The sequence below is a fragment of the Falco punctatus genome (assembly GCF_963210335.1).
Source record: "Falco punctatus genome assembly, chromosome: 2".
Classification (NCBI taxonomy): Eukaryota; Metazoa; Chordata; class Aves; order Falconiformes; family Falconidae; genus Falco; species Falco punctatus.
This window is the reverse complement of record NC_137581.1, coordinates 12,702,087-12,720,436: the sequence shown is the minus strand read 5'-3', so window position 1 is coordinate 12,720,436 and position 18,350 is coordinate 12,702,087. Positions and strand designations below refer to the sequence as shown.

Sequence of the window (18,350 nt, the reverse complement as noted above, 5' to 3'; positions counted from 1 at the left end):
CCATAGACAACTGCTCTTTCTGGACTTTTATTTTCACCATTCAACACCTTAAGTGAGTGGATCTCCATGTACCTCAGAAAGCCTTGAGAGGGAGTATCAGGAGGCAGATGAGGTCTGATTCTCCAGTGCCTCGTGCTGTCCTTTGTAACTTCGTAAAGCTTAAAGACCTCCAAAGCAATTCTAGGTGTGGGAAAGGAGAATCAGTTCCATACAATTGCAGATCCTGGCTGCCTGTCATGATGAAGCTGGATGCCAGCGAGCATCATGTCTCTGGAGAATAACTCACACACAAAAGAAGACACAAGAAGTCTGTGGCAGCTCCAGCAAACAGCAGTCAGCTGTCCCAGCCCCTAGTGCCTTGTTTTAAGGGTGAGCCTCGGCACACAGATGCACTGGAGACAGGGCTTGGGTCCCAGGTGGCTTGGGAAGATGACAGTCCTTTTAGCACTAAGGAGTTTCATTGCTGCCACAATGCCCACCCAGGACAAGTGCCCCCCCCCCAGAAGCTAGCCAGCACCTCTTCTTGTTTCTGAACATTCTCTCACAAACCATCATGCTGGTGGGCAAAATAAGAACATGCTGCAGACAGGACATGCCTTGATTGTTCTTATTTTTTTCATGAGACACCAAATATTTTGTCCAGTATTTTTCAGATTAAATGTCAGCTTCTCTGCTTTGGGACAGATAGCTACAGGCCTGCAAACCTGAAGACATGATTTGTTCACTTGTGTCCCTCTCTCTTGGTGTCATCGTTTAACCCCTGGCGACTAAGCACCAGGACACCCTAACCAGGACACCCACCCATAGCCGAACAGGTTGGCGATGCTTTAACAACAGCTGCACGTGGCGGCTCAGAACACAACCAACAAAATTACCTGGCACAGTCACAAATTGTTCACCACACTGACAAACAGTTACCAGACACTTTCTTCTGCGTCCCCGAGCTTAGTCATATTACAGACACCACTTATAAACCACATCCTTCTGTTGCAGTATGACTTGTTGTCACTTCTTATGACATGTTTTCTGATTAAATGGATGCATGCCATGTTTCATCATGGGGAGAAGTTGCTGTGGTGGTTTGGAGGATCCCTGGTCCGCATGGAGGATGCTTTGCCCACCAGCTGCAGGAGTTTGCTCAAGGCACCAAGACCCTTTTGCCTTTAATCAAGCGCTGCCCTCATCCCACGGTGGGCTTCTTAGCACCCTTTCTCCAGTGCTTTTGGTTTACACGTTGCTTGCACGGTAGCACATCATTGTTAGTTTACTCAAAGGGAATCTAACAATCCTGCCAGGGAAGTAAGGGGAGAAATTAACTTCTCATAAACTTACCAGGAAGAGACAAATTCTCTGCCTACCAACAGGAACGTGCCTATGAATAGCCCCTGTGTAAACACAGATTACATATTGCAGAACGACATCGAGCCTGGTTACTGCCAGCCATCTCCTCCTGAAATTCAATAGACATTGATATTTATATCCAGCCTTTGAGGTTTAGCATGCTTCAGCACAAATATACATTTATTAATACCGCAATACACCGGGTCTTATTGAGTCTCATTTCACTCACAGATATACTTTTTCCCCAGACTGTCATGCTTGAAATAAGTTAAGCCAAGAGTAAATGATCTTTCAGTAGAATAAGTAATATACTTAAGGTCACATTCAGAATTATTTTCCTTACTTCCCTTCACCAAAGTGATATTCGTAGAGAGGGCTACATTCTGCTCAGCAGTGCATTAGTGTTAATGATATGTGACTCCAGTGATTACAGCTGAGTGGCTCTGAACATGTATCGACAAAACAGGGAGCGGGAATTTGGCCCAGCATTCTCAGAATAGGAAGGAGTACTAGAACTGGAGTTATGCCAGGAAGAATTTGGCCCATCCTGTTTCTGAAATGAAGGCGCCAAATAATACAAGAAAGTAAGCTGATCTGTAGTCTGTTTATAAAAAAAGGAAAAAGAAAAAAAAAAAAAAGAAAAAAAAGTGATTTCCAGTGATTTGATGAATCCAGCTAGAGGAAGGTTAAGTTTCAAGAGCAATACAACATGACTAAAAGATGTTATTTCTCCCTGTAAAAGGACATTTTCATAGAAACAAGGATGAATACAATTCTTAAGACATGACCTTGCAGTAGAAATACAATCCTTTTATGTTTTCCATCTCAGATCACGCTCCTGTGCTGTACAAAGACATCGTTCTGCCTATAAAACAGTCATTTCTCTGCTTCTGCTGTCCAGCATTCTCCTGAACGTTCATCAATATGAATGCTTCAGTGGCGATAGTAAATAGTCAGGTCTGTGTGCCTGAGGTTCAGTTATACCAGATGGATCTGGCAGTTAGCAGAGCAAGGTGCAATGACCCCTGTTATTATTCATTTATTCGCCCAAACAGGAGTTAGGTCCTGCCATTTCCAGCTCGGGGGCTCCAGCACTGAAGCTGTAACTGCCAGGGCTTCCCCAGCAGAGCAAGGTGCATTGCTTACACACCTTTTTTTCCCTTATAGGCTGACCCTCCCTTTCCCCTCTCTCAACATTATAAATAGAGTTCATGCCTACTGCAAAGGTGGGCTGAAATAAGTCAGAGGGTCTTGAAAGGAATATATACATGCAGGAGTCATGCACTTCCAGCCGGCGGCAGACCAACAGGCAGGCTAGAGGAGACAGGAGCAGAAAGGAGCTGGCTGATGTTGGTTCAGGAAAGCTGCTGCTCCTTTTCTCTTGCTCTGCAGTGGCAGATGGCTGGACCCATCCTACTTACTGTGTTTTGGTTTATCACAGCGGGCACCGCCTGGCTGTGCAGGAAGGAGGGAGGCAGGAGATCCAAGGTTAGAGGGTTGTGTGGTTCGGCACAGGCATATGGTACTGCAGATTCAGGCAGCCAGCTCCCCTGCACGGGTGCTTCTTTAAGGCTGAACCTCAAAATTTGGGACCTCTCCTGTCCAAGGATCTCCCCAGCATCCAGACAGTGATCAGTGAAAGAAGAAACATGCCATCCAAGCAAGCCTTCAGCACCTAGCTGATTTTGCTGGGTAAGATCCCATGTGCTAACTGCCTTCACTCACACATCTAATTGCTTCTAAGTGTGGCACCTTCTGCAAAAATCCCGCTTGCACTGACACTCTGTTTTTTCAGGGTGTAACTGTCAGAAAAATAATAAAATGGGGAAAAACATTTTAAAACCAAAATAAGCAAAGTCCATAACAGATGTAAATCTTTCAGCACTTCAGCTCTTCTTTGTCTAGAAACAAAGAATACAACTCTGCTATAATTCAGCCTGATCTTCCAATATACTTATCTTCATATCTTGGGGGCTTCAATGGGAAATAGACCTAAATTATATGCCATATCTCAAAAGCTGCTGAGTTTTGTATTTGTTTTCTGTATTTGTATTTTATATTTGAAAATAATGAAAGTCATAACGTTGCCAGTGAATACAGGAAGCTAATTTCACTGATCAGCTCCATCCTTAATGTGGCATCATGCCGTACCATGTGTTTCATTTGCAAAATATGAACAGACAAGTTCTGCTGCTTGAGAAATTTTAGGGTTTTTCAGCCAGACAAAGACATTTGTGTGCTTCGCACTGCCTGGGCACAGATCTAAGCGAAAGCAGTGGAAGGAAACAAGCAGCAACCCCCTGGTTTCCAGTTCACCTCCCCAGCCAGCAGGCACCTGAGCCAGCCGCCTCCTGCTTGACCTCTTTTGGCTCCTTGGCTTTTGAATTCTTGACCTTATGATACCCTGGCTGCAAAAGGAGGGCCCGAGGTGTTTTCACCCAGCCTGACCTACAGCATCGTGGTTAGGTTGTACTCTCCAGGGATGTGCGATGTAGCTGGGAGCTGAGGCAGGAGCTCCTGTTTCCCAGCCAAAGGCCAGCAGCATTTCTCTCTCTTCTTGCGGAAATCCTGTCACCTGGACCCAGGCCTACAGAGGGGCCACTGGGGGATACCTATACCTCACAGAGATGTCATAACTGCAGTTTTGATGCAGGGACCCTTGAATAGGAGAGGGTTGAAACTTTGGTTGCATCCTTCCCAGTGCTGCGGCCGGCGTCTCACGTTGTGGTTGTGCAGCCGGTGCCGAGACCCAGGCTTGCCCCTGCTCCGCATGTACCATCCCAGGCATCCATGTCTGCCCCATCAACTCCACCCCCAGTCCTGGGGGAGGGAGGCATTTCTGTCACCACAGATACTCCTGCTGCTGTCATTAAATCTGCTCAGTAGGACTGTCTTCAATATTAATATGAATGCATTGCAAGGGAATACTTCTTATTCTCCTTTTTCAGGGATTAAAACCAGACTACCTTTGTCCTGCCTTTCAGACTTTTTTTCAATTAATGCATTTCCCCGATGTATCACTCCCAAAAATCGTACAAGCCAAAATACTTCCAAAGTAAACTCGAAGCACAACCTATTTTTTTCCAGATGATCCCTATTTACAGGCTTGCAGCATCGGCCAGTGTGGTCTCAGAGGGACGAACTGAAGTAAACAACATGTTGAAATATATTTAGCGAATTATCATGCAAACCACAGTCAAGAACATAAAGAGAGAAAGCAGAAGAGGTTTCTTGCTTGGGAAGTGATTTAATGCTTTTTAGAGTTATTCAACTGTCAAAGAAATTAGGTATTAAAAAGGCCTATCAGGTCAGCAAGCTCAGCTCTCCCGGGCCAGGCCATAATAGTTTCTTACGATAAACACAATTTTGAGTGCTTTATCTAGTCAGGGTTTAAACACTGCAAATGAAAAGGCATGTACCTCCACCCTCGAGGAAGAATTCCACAAACTATCACATCTCCCTGTCCCACACAATTATCTGAACACTCATTTTGCAAATTAGGATGTGTAATCGTAAGGATGGGAAATCATTTAGTAGTGTCACAGAGCATGTAACATTACTAAGGGCACAAACTGTATCTGCTGCCCCTCCTTCCCCTAACAACATAATATAAATCTTGTGCAAATGACACTAAAACAGTGCAACAAATATTATGGTTACGAGGGCAGGAATTATCACTTATTTTAATATAATGGCAATGATGGGCTGGATTTTTGGCCTGCAGAAACCACATCCATTTTCCTATCTACCCATGTTCAGTATGGTTTTACTGAGTGATTCACAGACCCATGAAATGTAAGGCATGTGACATGTGTCAATCAACTCATCTAACCACGTGCATAACGCTTTATTGTGGCAGTCAAATGGGGAGAGTGGGTAAAGCTCCAGAGCTGGGTGCTCATGCCCTCTTCTCCTGCTCCTGGGCAAAATTTGAGGATCTTTTAATTTCATGAAGGATTTCTAGGCTTGCAACAATCCAGTCAGAGATGCTGCGTTGCAGCTGCCCCCACCCTTCCGCTCTCTCCAAGCTGCTGGAGGTCTATGAATCAGAAACATATTCACGGTGTAACGAGTTCGATTTTACAGCACTTGATCTTGTCAATCCAACCTTTTCAGGAAGCATCAGGCTGTTGCATTAATGTATGAACAACAAAAGCACTGCACACTTGTACAGTAGGTGCACATCTTGGGGAAGCATCGTGCAGACTTACTGAGTGCTCCCGTAGCACCTGCACAACACACTGCAGCTAGGCTGACTTTTCTGGGGGACACAGTAGTGTCAATGCTTTACATTCGATCTACAGAGCATCTTCTTATTGCTCTTGCAATAAGAAGATGGTTATTGCTCTGTGCTCTCTCACAGATTGCTTATACAGTGGATGGTTGTGGGTGTGATGCTTTCTGGAAAGCAGTGGAGATGCATTGTGTCCATCTCTCAACCTTCTCTTCGGGAAATTCCAGGCAAGAAGTATTGCAGTCCTAGCAGAAGTTCAAAGCTGAAACTTTGAAAAAGCTATACTGCTGAAACAGTGCAGCGCTGTTAAACCACAGTGTAAGTGCTCGTTCTGGGGGATGAAAGCAGCTCAATGTTTGGATGAGCTATGTCTCTTAGCTGATCCATTTGAACCATGTTAGCTTAAAGGCTGCATAAGGTGTTAGGAGAACTCTGACCTTCTAGCAAAGGCTGTCACATCTCATCCACTCCTATGGCAAGGGCAGCAGTCCACGCCTGGCTGCAATGTGCCGGCCAAAACTGCATCTGATGATTTCAAGAGGCAGAGAAAACCCCACTTCCTTTGAAAGTTTGTTCCTGCCTTGTTGTTTCTTCATAGTGTTTGCTTTTTAAACTTTGCAAAAGCTACGATCGTTGATGATAGAAATCTGTTTAAAGTAGTAACCACTTGTGCAACTCTATCTCAGCAGGTCAGCAGTCTCTCCAAGAGGATGTGATGGTCTCAAGCCTGTAAGCTCTGTACCATCAAGAAAAAAATTATCCACCTTTCCCATAAACGGCAATAACTTGCAGCCTTTCTAGGTGACCTCAGCAGAGAGGACTGGTTGGGTTTATAGAACTGACAACTTTCTTAACATCTCCAGGCAGGTCAAGACACCAGGCTGCTTGTAAGTTGATTACCTCTTAATTTCAGGATTCTGCTTTCTGTTACAACTCAGTAACTGGGCAAAAACTGACAGAAATCCACAGCAGCAGCTGGCAAGTTAGGTACAGTTGCATCATAAAAACTGCCAGACAATTGTGAAGGGAGCACTGAATATTTTTTGTAATACTTCTTTTGAGAAATAGGTTTACCAGAACTTTCAAGAATGTGGGTATCTTCACCAAGAAGCCAGCTTGTACAAAAAGAGGCTTTTACTCTGCAGAACTTATGCACATGGATAACTCAAAATGGAACAGGCCAAGAGCTTAAGATCAGACACACACACCCAAAGTCTTTGCAGGCAGCAGGACTCTGCACATGGTGTAAGCTGAGCACATACATGGCATTTTACAGGATCAGTGCCACAGGGTTCCCAACAGTTCATTTCCAAACACTGCATCTAGACAGAGTTCAAGTGTTCTGAAAATTCTAATATTGTCTCTGGTCTGTATGCTAATTATCTAATACTGATCCTGGATCTGCATCTGGCCCTAAGAGGTTCACTTCTGATCTCTATTGGACACTAAACCTCTTTATTAAAAAAAAAAAAATATCCAAGCAAAACCTGAACTTTAGACAAGAGATTTTTTGTTGGGAGAGGAAAAGGATTTTAGGCAACTTCCATTTGCTGTATTGTTTCCAAAAACAATGAAATACTCTCAAAGTTTATGCTTCTCTTGACATTTCTCAGATACTAAAGTACTGAAAGGCATGACTGGGAGCCACAAAGGTACTTAAGTGCTCATGGTTTAAGTGAGGGTTAGTCAACTAAATTCTTCAAGCATCTGGGCATACACGTCTCACCCCTTTTCACAAGAAGTTTGGGGCAGAACAGAGACTAGATATCAAATTTCTCAAATTTTAAACTGCCTTACAAGTCAGCCTAACTTTCACACTTGGCTAATGGAAAATTTTCCCTGTTTTAATGGGCTTTGCTAAAGGTTTGAAGTTGAACTCAAGGTGGAAATAAATTCAGTGCAGAGGAACAGAATCCAACCGCATTTCTGAAGATGTCCAGTCATGTGTACTTGCCACTGTGGGAATAAAATTAATGAACGGATGCTATTGTTGAAATCTGAGTATTTGCCTATGTTTCAATGTTGAGAGTAACTCAGTTGAAATCATTCTCTTATTTGTGTTTCAAACTTGCCTGCTACCATCCTTGCCAATGGGTTTGTGTTTTGAACTACTCACTGTGACAGCAAATGACTCAAAGTGATCTTACTTGAGCTAGTCAACTCTCCGTTGCTTGTGGCTATAGTAACTGCAAACCTCTTCTGCTTCTTTTAAAACATCATTTCAGATAACATTATCATGGAGTTCAGCAAGAAATAAAAAGCCATTTACATCATTCATGTTGTTTACTTTCATTTTAGCATTACATTCAGATTAGATTATGACAACTGATCTGTTTAGCTCCTCTTCATCACTTTTTGTAACAGCACCGTGCTTCAGCACGTGGGGTTCAGACACAGCACAGCAAGTACCTGCACTCAAGCAAACTGTTTTCTCATGTTGGGATACCATCTCTACTACACTGCTTGGGGAAAAAAAATCCTCTTCCATTTATTCCTCTCCAAGAATTTTGTATGGTTGGCTGTGACTGTAACATTTGGATGCATTCCACACTGGCAATAGCAGAGTCCACAAAGCATCTGTCTGCTGAAGGCAGCTCTGCCTGAGGGAAAGATCCCTTTGGAAATGAATGGAAGGCAAAGGACAGAGTAGGATGTTTCTGTGGATGGGGTTTTCCTTATGGTCACAAAGGCTGATCTGAGAAACTTTTCAGTAGTTCTCAAAGACAGTCAGATCTACGTTCAATTAGTCTCCTTTAAGAGGTGTAAATTACTAATTGCATTGTGACCTTTTCAGCCAGCCTGTTGGCTAAATTACACAACGTTTTGCAAAAATATAAAGTATTCCTAAGCAAAGCAGATCACAGCTCTCGGGCAGCTGATTTACAAATGTTTTGCAAGAAGAAACCTGGAAAACAACGTATGTAAAGCCCCAAATCTTCTTAGAAATTTCATAGGGTTGTAGCATTCCATTTCCATCAGAGAATCAAATCCTTCTGTACCTTTCGAGATAGGAATTATATAATGCTCGACATTTAATAAACAAACTTTTATTGATGTCAGTGGGACTACTCATGTTAAAGCTCATATACACACATTTAAAATCTAAAGCTAAAGAGCACACAAACAAGGAAAACTGCAGTGATGCTATGATGTAAAGCAGAGGTTTATACCCCAGCTATCCCAGGCTGCAGATTATAGATTCGTCTCTGTTCTAATTACACACTCCATCTCCGTGCATTAGCATGGAGCCTAGAAAACCTGACTCATCATTTCTAACAATCCCAACGACCCGAGGCAAACACACGCATGCTCACATGCGTGCTCCAAACATTCCCAACTTACCCTAAAGCAAATACCTAATCCTATTCTGCCTGGCAGCAGAGCAGTCCTGTCCCTACATGTGCAAACTGACGCCTCGGAGCGGGCGCTTCTGCAGAGCAGTGCACCCTTCACACATACAGTCCCCTGCCCCGGATGCCTTCGGCGGGTAGCAGCGAGTACCCTCACTACCATTAACGGACCCGCGTCTGCGGGGAGGCGATACCCCAGGAGGGTGGCCTGGGCCTGGGCCTGCGCCGGGCCCTGGGGCTGGGCCGGAGCCTGGGCTTAGGGCTCGGCCTGGGCCTGGGCCGGGGCCCGGCGGCCTGGGAAACTGAGGCCCGCACCTCATCACACCGGTGACCCCTCGCCCTGCCCGGCTCTGCGCCCCCAAACTTGGGCCCCTCGGGGTCCGCCCTGGGGGGGGGCGGCGGCCCCGAGCAGGGCCGGGGGACCGGCCGGGGTGGCTGGGGGAGCCGAGCCCCCCCGCTCGCCGGCCGGCCGCCCGCTGGCCCTGCCAGCCGCTCCCTCGGCCCCCGCCGGCCGCGGCCCTCCGCTCCGGGGGCGGGGCTGCCCGCGCCTCGTTTGCATAGCGCCCGCCGCCCCACCCTATTGGCCAGGAGAAGGCACGCGCCAGAGCGCCGGCCCCGCCTCTCTCCCCAACACTGCCCAGAGACGCGGCCGGCCCCGCCCCTCCGCGGCGGTGACCACGCCCTTTTCCCCGCCCCCGCTCGGAGGCTGCCTGGAGATGGGAGCCGGAGAGGGCTCTGCCTATTGGTCGGCGGCGGGCGGCCCCCGCTATTGGCCGAGCGCGGCGGCGGCGGGCGGGGCGGCTCGCGCGGATTGGCGGAGCGCGCAGGGGTGTGCGCAGGGGGCAGCGGCCCGGAGCGGGGTGCTGGGGCCGCGGCTGGAGGATGGGGGTGGCCGGCGGCGCGGGCTGCTGAGCGGCGAGGAGCCACTCTGCCGCCTCCCCCCGTCCCCGCCCGGCCAGCGCCGCGCTGCCCGCCAGCATGAACCGGCTCGGCCCCGGCCCCGTGGGCAGCGCCACCGCCGCCTCCGCCGCCGGCCAGTACCGGGTGTGCGGCAATTGCCGGAAGGTGCCGAGACAGGTACCGGGGGGGCCCCGCTGTGAGGCGGGGGGAGCCGAGGGGTCTGCGGGAGGCGGTGAGGTAGAGACCTGCAGGAGGGACTGGGGGAGCGGGGCGATGGGGCGGCGGTTTGGGGGGGGCAGCGGCGTGAGGAGAAGCGGGCCATAGGGCAGCAGTGGGGCGGGGGGATGGAGGGGGTGGGGGGGTGCGGTTTTGGGGGGGCTGCCTGGAGCTGAGTGCCGGCGGGGAGCTGGGGGGCAGCGGAGGGGCGCAGCGGAGGGGCGCGGGGCGGGGAAGGTGCGGCCCTAGGTGTGCCAGGGGGTGCGCAGGGGTGCCAGGTCCCGTACCCCATCGCCGGCTTCTCCCTGGGACAGTTGTCACTCGCCCCTGCCCTAGGCTGCACCCGCACCCCCCACCCCCCCGAGGGTCCGGGGTGCTCCTGGCCTCCCCGATGGCACGGGGGGGGATGGGGTGGCTCGGGGCCCAGCCGCGCTTGGAAAGTTTACCCACCTATTTCACTGACAGAATTCATCACCGCGATCTCCGTCAGGTCTTTGCGCGGGGGCATCGAAATCCGAGCTTTAAAAACACCAAAAAAACACCAGAGAAGCCCCTGCCCCCCCACCCCCCCGCCGCGCCAAGCCCCCTCCCCGCGGCTCTGCGGCGCGGCCCCTGTGGCTGCGGGGGCTCGGCCAGCTCCTCCCGACATCTGCCGGGCGGGGGGCTCCGGCGGCGGTGCTGCCTGTTTGTCCAGCGCAAATGAATTAAAATTGCTGAGCTGTGCAAACGCGCCGAGCCCCGGCGCCCGCAGACGAACGCGAGGCCGTTTTTTGGTTTTATTTTAATTCAGTCTCTGCCGATACGTTTCACACCAGGTTGCTCCTTGCGAATGCTAAGAAAGCCTGTAAGTCAATCAGCTCAAATATTTGCGCTCTTTGTCCAAAAACTGTTTTTCTTCCTCTGTGGGTCAGGCCAAGTGCCAATCAAAGTTGTTTTTCAAGCCTCTCTTCCCTGCAGTAGGACTGCTTTTTTCTTTCTTTCTTTTTTTTTTTTTTTTTTTAAGGGTTTGGGTTTTGGAAAGGAGGTGTGTATTTAGGGGAGGGGGGAGGAGAAACGTTAAAAATCGGTCAGAGAGAAGCAGATCTGAAAAACTCTGTTTCTCGAATATTTTAATGGAAACAAAATCTTACTAAATGTGCATGCTTGGTATGTGCAGCTATTTTTTCCATAAACTCTTGGATCATATTACAGTTGATACTTGGTGCTCAGCTCTTAGCTCAGCTTGGGAGAAATGTAATGGATCAGAGAAGCTCGCATCAGCAGAGTCTGATTTTTAACTATTTCGTTGCAGGATCGAATCCCTTCTTGGCTTTAACTTGCTGCTGTTACTGCTTTAAGAAAAACAAGTACTTAAAAGAGAGAAGTTCTGCGGGGTTAAAGCTTGAAACAGCTTCAGACTTGACATATGTCTAAAGACATACAAATTAACCGGTGCCAAATGTGTCTGTGGAGAAAGCAGGGAGGGAGCTTGCTTTGTTCTGCCAAATAATCAAAATGTTTTGTTGACAAATAAAGTGGTGCTTGGCAGCATTTGTAGATCTAAAATTAAATTTAAATAACTGAATTTTTTTGAAGCCATAGTCTCTTCCTGCTGGGTAGGACTTTTTTTGTATACCTCTTTAATATCGGGGTGGGGGGGTGGGGGGAGCAGGCAGTCTAGATGTTACTTTTCTGGTAACAGGAAACTAACTTGCTGGTTTAGATTTATTTTTTTATTTTATTTTTATTATTTTTTACAGGAATTTAGGGAGGGTGATGATAAAACACAGCTATCTGTTTGGGTCTGTTGTGGAAGGCAGCTCAGCACTGTCCTGCTTTGTCTGTGCTCATTTCAACTGCTTTCCTTGTAAAGTTGGGGAAAGAAAAAAGAAACTGAGAGCCTATGAAAAGGTTCTGTGCTTGCAGTTGTTGTAGTAGGACATCACTGCATCTCTGTTTTAGGCTGGAGAATAAACATAGAATTACAAAGCCTCTGACTACATCTGTAATTATTTAAAAGCTGGTATAATAAAAATCACTGTAAGTTTTAACCTTTTGCACTTCATTGGCAAGCATGCAAGTAGAAGACAGGAGGGAAAAAAAAAAAAAAAGGCTTGGTGGAAGTGAGATGCAAATTTGACCTGAGTCTCAGAGTAATAATCTTCAGATAAGTGCTGCCTCATCTGTTCTTTTGATGGTGTTGGGGATTTTTTTAACACTCATGTGATAATATACTGGAAAAATGATTGGCCTTAAAACATGTTGAATCTCTTCTGCCCTCCTCAGTCTTAAGTCTTTATGTGAAGTCATTTGAACGCTTGCTGTTGAGGTAGTGCTGTTGTCAAAGTTGTAAGGGGCAAAGCAAGCTTTCTACTCAGTGCCATATAATGGAATTGTAAATAGTCTGGCAAGTTTTGGATTCTCATGGGTGAAGGTAAGTTTCTCTTTCAATGGGGAAACAGGAAAAGCTAGATGCAGTGCTTTGGGTTTCAGCTAATTTCAAATTAATCAAAGTTATGTTCTATTGCAGAAAGTTCTGTTAGGGTAACGCTTGAAACTTGCTGAGGATCCATGGGTTAAATTTGCCTATGAGGAAGGTTTTGCATATTAAAAAGATTCAATTTCCGGTTGGGTTTATTGTTTACGGGACACTTTGAATAACCAGATCTACTTGCAGAACAATTGCTGCTAATCAGAAGGGCTTAGACAGTCATAGATATTACAGCTACATCATTATTTGATTTAGGAAAAAAAAGACAATCAGTAGTAGGTGATGCTGGCTTGGATTCGGTGAGTGAGCTTGTTGAACAGACAGCTGAGGTTAATGCTTTGACTCAGCTTAAAATAAATGGAAAAATGAGCAAGAAGAGATGAGTAGTTCTGGTTCGTGGGATTGATGGGCAAGCATTGTAACAAAACTGGTATATCAGTAGAGAAGAGTGCTTAAAAGGGTACATGAGTGCTGTAGCCAAGTCTTTTCCTAGAGGTGACTGAGAGTTGCTGCCATTGCAATAATGAGGACAGCCTCCAGCTCTTGTGTTTGGAAATGCAGCATCTGGGGCAGTCTCTGAGCAGGGGAGCTCCAGGGTGTAAATCTGGAGGGGGTCTGGAGCCTGATGGAAACGCAAGGTTCTCCTGCCTCAACAAAATCAGTAGCCCGAGTAAACAAGAAGAGAATGTATAGGAAGGGCTTAGTATTTCTTTGGACAAATAACTGCTTCAGGAAGGCATTTAGCAATAGGCAAAAAGTCTTCAGGGGATGGAAAAATCCTGATATGTCAGGAAATGTAGGAAGAGGGAGAGTTTGCCAACTGTTCAGGCTTAGTTGCAAATTGCAAAGCATGTGAAGTAAAAGGTTCTTTTACATGTACGTGCAAGTCAGTAGGATAGAAAAGAAAATTAGTATAAACATGGTTCCAGGATTAAGTATTTGTTTTGTGTTGGATTTCAGTGAGGGAGATAAAAGGGCAACGGCAAAATGGGTGATAGTGGAGTGTGGTTTATAAGTATCCACTGATGTTGGCAAGATGGAAGTGAACCCAGCTTAGCTGACCCTCTTGGCTTGAGCCAGTCTCTGTGCTAGAGTCCTAGATAAAAGTGTATGAAATCCAGGATCTGTTTCTGTTTTGCATAGACCTGCCCAGTGAGGGTGATCCTGTGTGAGGGAATGGCCGTCAATATGACAAACATAATTTTCAGTACTCCTCATTCGTCCATGCCAGTCTCCTTTAGCACGAGTCTCAACACAATGCAAGTTATTAAAGCAAATTTTGATGGAAAAGCATACAGATATATGAAAAAAATACATATGACACGATACCACCAAAAGTAGGTCACACTAGACTAAAGTAGTAGTCTTCTGTTAAGACATCAGCTAGAGTGTCCTGTTTGGAAAGCTTTGGATGAACTAGTGCTAGACTTCATTAAACATCTGAAGTAACATCAAAGGTTGAACTGCTTGCTGCACTAGCAAGTCAGCTCAAATTAAACTTTGGGATTTGCTAACACAAAATGTTCTAAATACCAGAAAGTTTAAGTGGGTTTGAAAAGTATTTGGGCAAATTGGTAACAGAAAAATCAAACAAGATCTGTAAATAGGAAATAGCAGCACTTTACGGTATAATTTCTGTATACTTTCCTGACTGTTACATGTCTGCTATTGCCCCCTGCCAGTGGCAGGTTACTGGGCAATAGGGGCCTTTGATCTGACGCTTTTGTCTATTTTTCTCTTCCTGTTAATGATAGAGGAGTGATTGGGAACTGATGGGAGGTGGGGATGGAGTGGGTCGTGCTGAAGGAGAAGTCGCTGTGCTGAGGGGAGACTACCAGTGGGTTTTCTATCACTTGAAACTAACTTGGTTTAACACTGTCCCAAATCACAATGAGAGCGTGACTGTTTCTAAAAGACATATACACACGGCAGAAGTGGTAAATGTTGGTCCTGGGAAAGAGTGGAACATTTCATAGAAAGCTGGGAGACCTTGAATGCTGGTGTAGTTATAAATGGGGTCAAACCCAGTGGTATGAAATGTAAGAGTTACAGGCTTGGCTCTTTGTTACTCATAACTTTTAATAAAGAGCAGCTCCTTGGAAGGAGCAGGGAGAAGGATGTTTGTGTGTGTGTGAGGACCAGCAGTTTGCTGTCAGCCTGCAGGACGGTGGTGTTGGAGGGAGGGATGCCGGAGAGGATGGACCCTGATTAAACCAGGTGCAAAGGTGAGCTGGCTGGGTGGTGGGAGAAATGGAGTACTGATTTTGCAGAAGGAGACTAAAAGAGTTTGCTTTTTTTAATCCAGCAGAAACAAAGGCTGAGAGGGGTTGTGATCCGTGTCTATAAATACATCCAATGGTAACAGCCAGTGAGGAGAAATTATGTCAAGAGTAGATGGATGTAAAATGGTCATAAATACAGTTAGGCTGCAAAATCGAAGTGTCCAGAGGTGTGAGGTTCTAGAAGAGTTTGTTCTAGGTTTGGTGCTGTCAAAAAAAGCACAAAGTTTTAAGATAAAAAAAAGTGTAAACGTTGTTAAATGATGTGGTGCTTACAATAGCACTAGCCTAAGCTCAGGGAGTTGAGGTCATATCCAAATAAGAAAAAAAAAAAAAAAAAGACGTTCATTCACTTTATTGTTCTGTGTGGGTGAGTAAGAAAGTAGCCCAAAAGTAAGCCAAAAATAGTCTAATGTCAGGTCTCATAAGCCCATGTAAGCTAAAATATGTGTCACCGTGAGTCATGAAGGGGCATGGAAATGCTAATACCTGTTCTGTAGAAATCAAGAGGCCTTCCAAGGACATCTCAACTGTTTTGGAGAAAGTCAGCCTGGTTCAATCTATTTTGAACACAGGCAAATGAAAGTTGCTGTGCCTTTGCTTGGAAAACACCCTGGGTTTTCCACAGTGCAGCAACATTTTGTTGTTGTTGTTTAGTTGCGTAGTGTAGTTGGCTTTGGAAATCTGATCAACAAACTTGGCTGTGATAGAGGGTCTGATTTTGTAAAATCAAATTATGTCTTCCGTAGTTTGACCACTCTTAATAAGTCTCCTCACACTGTAGTTGTCTTAATTTACAGCTGCCTAGATGGCTTTAAGTTTCTGATGTGCCTCCTCCTAAAGGAGTTCTCAAAGTGATCTGAAAAGTCTTGTCATGAAAACCCAATTCTGTATTGGTTCTAATTTTAGCAACTTTCTGTTGTGTAAAACACGGTGTCTGCCTTTGTTGTTTGTGTCTTCCAGTCCCCTGGAGCACTGCTGTGGTGAAACCAGCTCGAGTCACTCCTGCTCTAATACTGCGTGAACAGCTAGGGGGAGAGGATGGGTCTTTGAGGGTCCAAAATGTAAAGCTATAAACCCAGAGCAACAAACCTGGCTATTTAGTGCAGTTAAGACGGTCAGCAACAGGGCCCTCATGCTCAACATTCTTACTTTTTCTGGAAAGATTTATTTAAAAAGAAACAATTTGGAGAACAGGATTCTTTGCTGTAAAATAAATGCAGTGCAGATCCAGAGATGACCGTGGTTTCTCTCCTTCCCCATCCTTGCAAGTGTTGCAGTAATTTTTATCTTTTCAGTCTGACCCTTTTAAATAATTGTTCTCCCACCCACCTGTGTAATTACTGGCTTCATTGCCCAGAATTGGAGAGTGTTTTTTGCACATGTATGCTGATCTTGAGGGTTCCTGGATTCTTCCAGTTTTGCCTTAAAAGCTCTTGTAAAAATTTTTCCTTGTACCTTGTAGTCTTATGTGCTGAAAATGAGAAGGCAGAACTATTAAATTTTCATTAGACCTGTAATGAGAGTGACGTGGGTGAAATGAACCTCTGGTGAAGGACGCTGTTTTGCAATGAAAAGCTGTAAGAGATGGCCTCGTAGGAACCACGCTCATTTAGAATAGTCACTTTTATTTAAGAAAACAAAAGCAAAAAGATGGTCATCCCTGAATTACAGGGAGGGAGTGGAGGCAAGAAAGGAAGGAAAGTGGGAAAGAGGATTTTCTTCAAAAGAAACTTTGAGGTTTAGTGTTGGGAGTGGGTTAGCCAGGCGTGGAGGTTGTCCTCTGCTAAGATTTACTGCTGCTGGTGGGAATGGTGCGTTACATTAGCCAAATCTCAGGTTGTGGTTTGGAGATGTGGACTCTGTGAGCATTTGCTTTAAATTTATGCATATTACTTAATTAATGCTTCAAATCTCACATCTCTTTAAATGGTGGTGTTTTGAAATCTGAAAAAAAAAATACGGTTTGTTAAGCATCCTTGGGTTTTTTTCTCTCTCCCACGTTGGTGAGGGAGCTGTTAATACTCGCTTGGTTCCTTATTTGAACCTTTTTTCTGGCTAGGGAGATTTGAGCAAGAGAAGATAGTGGTATAATTCTCCCCTGGCTTTGTATAGCTAGAGGAGTTAGTCTGGAGATTTTATTACCAGATTTCCATTTCCAGGGCTGGAGAATAGGGAGGGATTGCAAGCAATAGTTTGCTTGGCCAGGCTGAATGTTGGCTTTCATCTAAGTGGGTCAGGAAGAACTGGGGGGAAAAGGGGTGTTTTCAGCAGAAAAAAAATTGGAATTGTCAGGAGGGAGACCTTAGTTAATGAGAAATTGCACCTCATCAACTTTGGAGGAACCTGTATGGAAATAATTTATGCTGTTTAATTTCTCTGTTCTTTGCAGGTGTTCCTGTTTGTATGCAGAGGTCCTTCCCATTGTTGTCTCTGCAACCCAGCCTGGTAGTCTGTGCGCCTTAAGTAGAAGCTATAGGGAGCGTAATGCAGATGACTCAGATATCTTGTGAAATTCCATTACAGGGAGGTAGGGATGTTCTTCGCAAACATTTTCTTTTCTGACTGTTTATCCATCAGTCAATCCATCGAAGACGTTAGAGATAGTTTAAGATATTTTTATGGGGTGCTTGGTATGCCACTCTGGGCAGATTAGTGTTACCCGTAATAGGGGAAGCCATGATCAAGGGATATTAATTTTAAATGCCTCTCTTAACCACTAGTTTCAAATTTTTATTATAGGATGCTTCCTGCATATCAAACATTGGATAACTATCAGTTAGGGGAAAATACTGGTGTAGATGATGGTTAATATTACGTGTTTAGGACACTGAGAAACAGTTTTGTTCTTGGTATAGACCATACCAACCATTGATTTATTCACATAACTTCATTCTTACATCTTATTTAAATTGAAAGTAAGATGTTTTGAAGCACGGCCTTTTTTCTTCTAGGCCATAATGCTTGTGGCAGTCGGGGACTTAAGTCAGGAAGGGGCTGAACAGGGTGTAAGTGATAGTGCTCAGGGTAAGAGACAGAAGTCGGTGCTCTTAATCTAGAAAGGCATCTTAAATCTTTACTCAATGTCCCAGGGTACCTGAATTAGAGTATGATAAATGAACAGATAAAACCTCCTGATCAAACAACTATTTTTTTCCCTGTTAATGACTCTGTCATATTTCTCTCAAGGTAAGCATCTTGTTTTGTTAGACCAACAATGGGTTTCTAATGGATTCTGAGCTCAACACCCAACTTAGTGAACTTGGTAACAGTGTGAAGGTACTTGCGGTCCCCCTTTCTCAGGTGATCAGATGGAAAAAATAATGGAGAGGAATATGAAGTGTTCCTGGTGTCATGTATGGTGCGTGGGCTGGAACTGAAGTGATAAGCCTGCATCTCACAAGAAGTAAGTTCCTCATGGACTTGCTCCATATTGTGTGGTCAGTGTACGGACCACCCTTTGGGTTGTGTCTTAAGTCTTCCAACATGCACAAATATTAGGTTAACATGTACGAAAGCCAGGAGAAATTGCATTCTTGAGAATTGTGTGGAACCATAGG

At 45.4% G+C, this 18,350-nt stretch overlaps 1 protein-coding gene across 4 annotated transcripts in view; it reads left to right on the top strand.

Moving 5' to 3' along the window:
* Positions 1-1,479: 1,479 nt before the first annotated feature.
* SESN3 (sestrin 3) overlaps positions 1,480-18,350 on the top strand; it is a 53,141-nt gene continuing 36,270 nt past the window's right edge. Inside the window, exon 1 of one of the 4 annotated variants that reach the window (XM_080376995.1) lies at positions 1,480-10,002. In XM_080376995.1, coding sequence (XP_080233121.1) covers positions 9,904-10,002 — 99 coding nt within the window. In that variant the 5' untranslated portion in view covers positions 1,480-9,903. Of the gene's footprint in view, positions 10,003-12,328; positions 12,455-17,228; positions 17,321-18,350 lie in introns of those variants that run through there. The other 3 variants (XM_080376996.1, XM_080376998.1, XM_080376997.1) reach the window with 3 other exon arrangements.